This window comes from Acanthisitta chloris, unplaced genomic scaffold (genome assembly GCF_000695815.1).
Source record: "Acanthisitta chloris isolate BGI_N310 unplaced genomic scaffold, ASM69581v1 scaffold26975, whole genome shotgun sequence".
Taxonomy (NCBI): Eukaryota; Metazoa; Chordata; class Aves; order Passeriformes; family Acanthisittidae; genus Acanthisitta; species Acanthisitta chloris.
Genome location: NW_008674634.1, coordinates 3,276 through 4,386, shown reverse-complemented (window position 1 = coordinate 4,386; position 1,111 = coordinate 3,276). Strand labels below are relative to the sequence as shown.

The following is a 1,111-nucleotide window of genomic DNA, read 5'->3' as shown; positions in this document are numbered from 1 at the left end:
CCCCTCTGCTTGTGTCCCTCCACCCCATCTTGTGCTGCTCTGGTCCTCCAAGGGCCTCCTGGCCAGGCAGAGCATTACCTGGGCAGGGGGCACAGGGGCTGCCCTAGCTGAGGGGCCCGAAGTGGCAGGTCCAATGCCACCGTGATTGCGGTGGGACACATCTGGATACTCTGTCAGGGAGAAGGACTTGCTCAGCCTCGTGGTGCAGAGGTGGAGGGAGGTTTCATAAGGCATTGTCCTGGGGTGACCCTGTGTTTGCCAGAGTGGCTCTGGCAGGGGACAATCCCCTGGTCAGGGTCCCAGGCAGTACCCCTGGCCTCCTGCCACTGTGGGTGCTGCTTTAGCACTCAGCGCTGCAGCCCTTCTCACCTGGCAGCAGTGAGGGACAGCCTGGCCTGATCCTTAATGACTTTCCCTCCTGCTGCTCTGGCCCAAACCCATTTCATGGACAGATCATTCAACCCCCCCATCTCACTCCCCTGAAGCTGCAACCCAAGAGCTCATAAAGCAGTAGGGGGGACTGGCCCGGGCTGGTGGCAGTGCTGGAGAAGAGCTGATGCGTGAATCAAACCCACACCACGTGGATCACTCCTGTCTGGATCTGGGGTTCCATGAGTGGCCGAGCTGTCCCCGTACCCACCACGGGCACAGCAAGGAGGTTGATGTGTCTGGAGTTACCTGCAGTGTCCATGTTCCTGGATCCTGTCAGTCCATCGCTGCCAGGGGAGGATCGGGCTCGGGGCAGGCACTGTGGGTATGGGGCTGTTCCCCTAAGGAGCAGCTCTCTGCCCTGCAGCACAGGGGTCTGGCTGGGTGCTTGGCCCACAGCAGGTCTCTGCATCACCTCTCCCTCCCTCCCCAGTCAAATAAGATCGAGAAAGCAGTGTCTGCTGCCCATACCTTCCTGCAGAAGAACCCCAAGCATGAGATGACCTTGAGGTACCTGAACTATTACAAGACGATGCTGGATGTGGATGAATACCTGGTTGACCTGGAGGCTCAGCCCTACGAGGTGAGGAAGGGATGGGGCTGGGGCAGGAGAGGGGCTCCCAGGGCTGGGTGCATGCCTGGTCCTGCCAGTTCCCGTGGGAAGTGGCTCTCCTAAGTGGTA

The 1,111-nt window shown here is 60.1% G+C and overlaps 1 protein-coding gene across 1 annotated transcript in view; it reads left to right on the top strand.

Moving 5' to 3' along the window:
• Positions 1-862: 862 nt before the first annotated feature.
• LEPREL4 (leprecan-like 4) overlaps positions 863-1,111 on the top strand; it is a gene marked incomplete at its 5' end in the record, with an annotated part of 1,361 nt that continues 1,112 nt past the window's right edge. The window contains one exon of the mRNA XM_009075427.1: positions 863-1,012. Coding sequence (XP_009073675.1) covers positions 863-1,012 — 150 coding nt within the window. The remainder of the gene's footprint in view (positions 1,013-1,111) is intronic.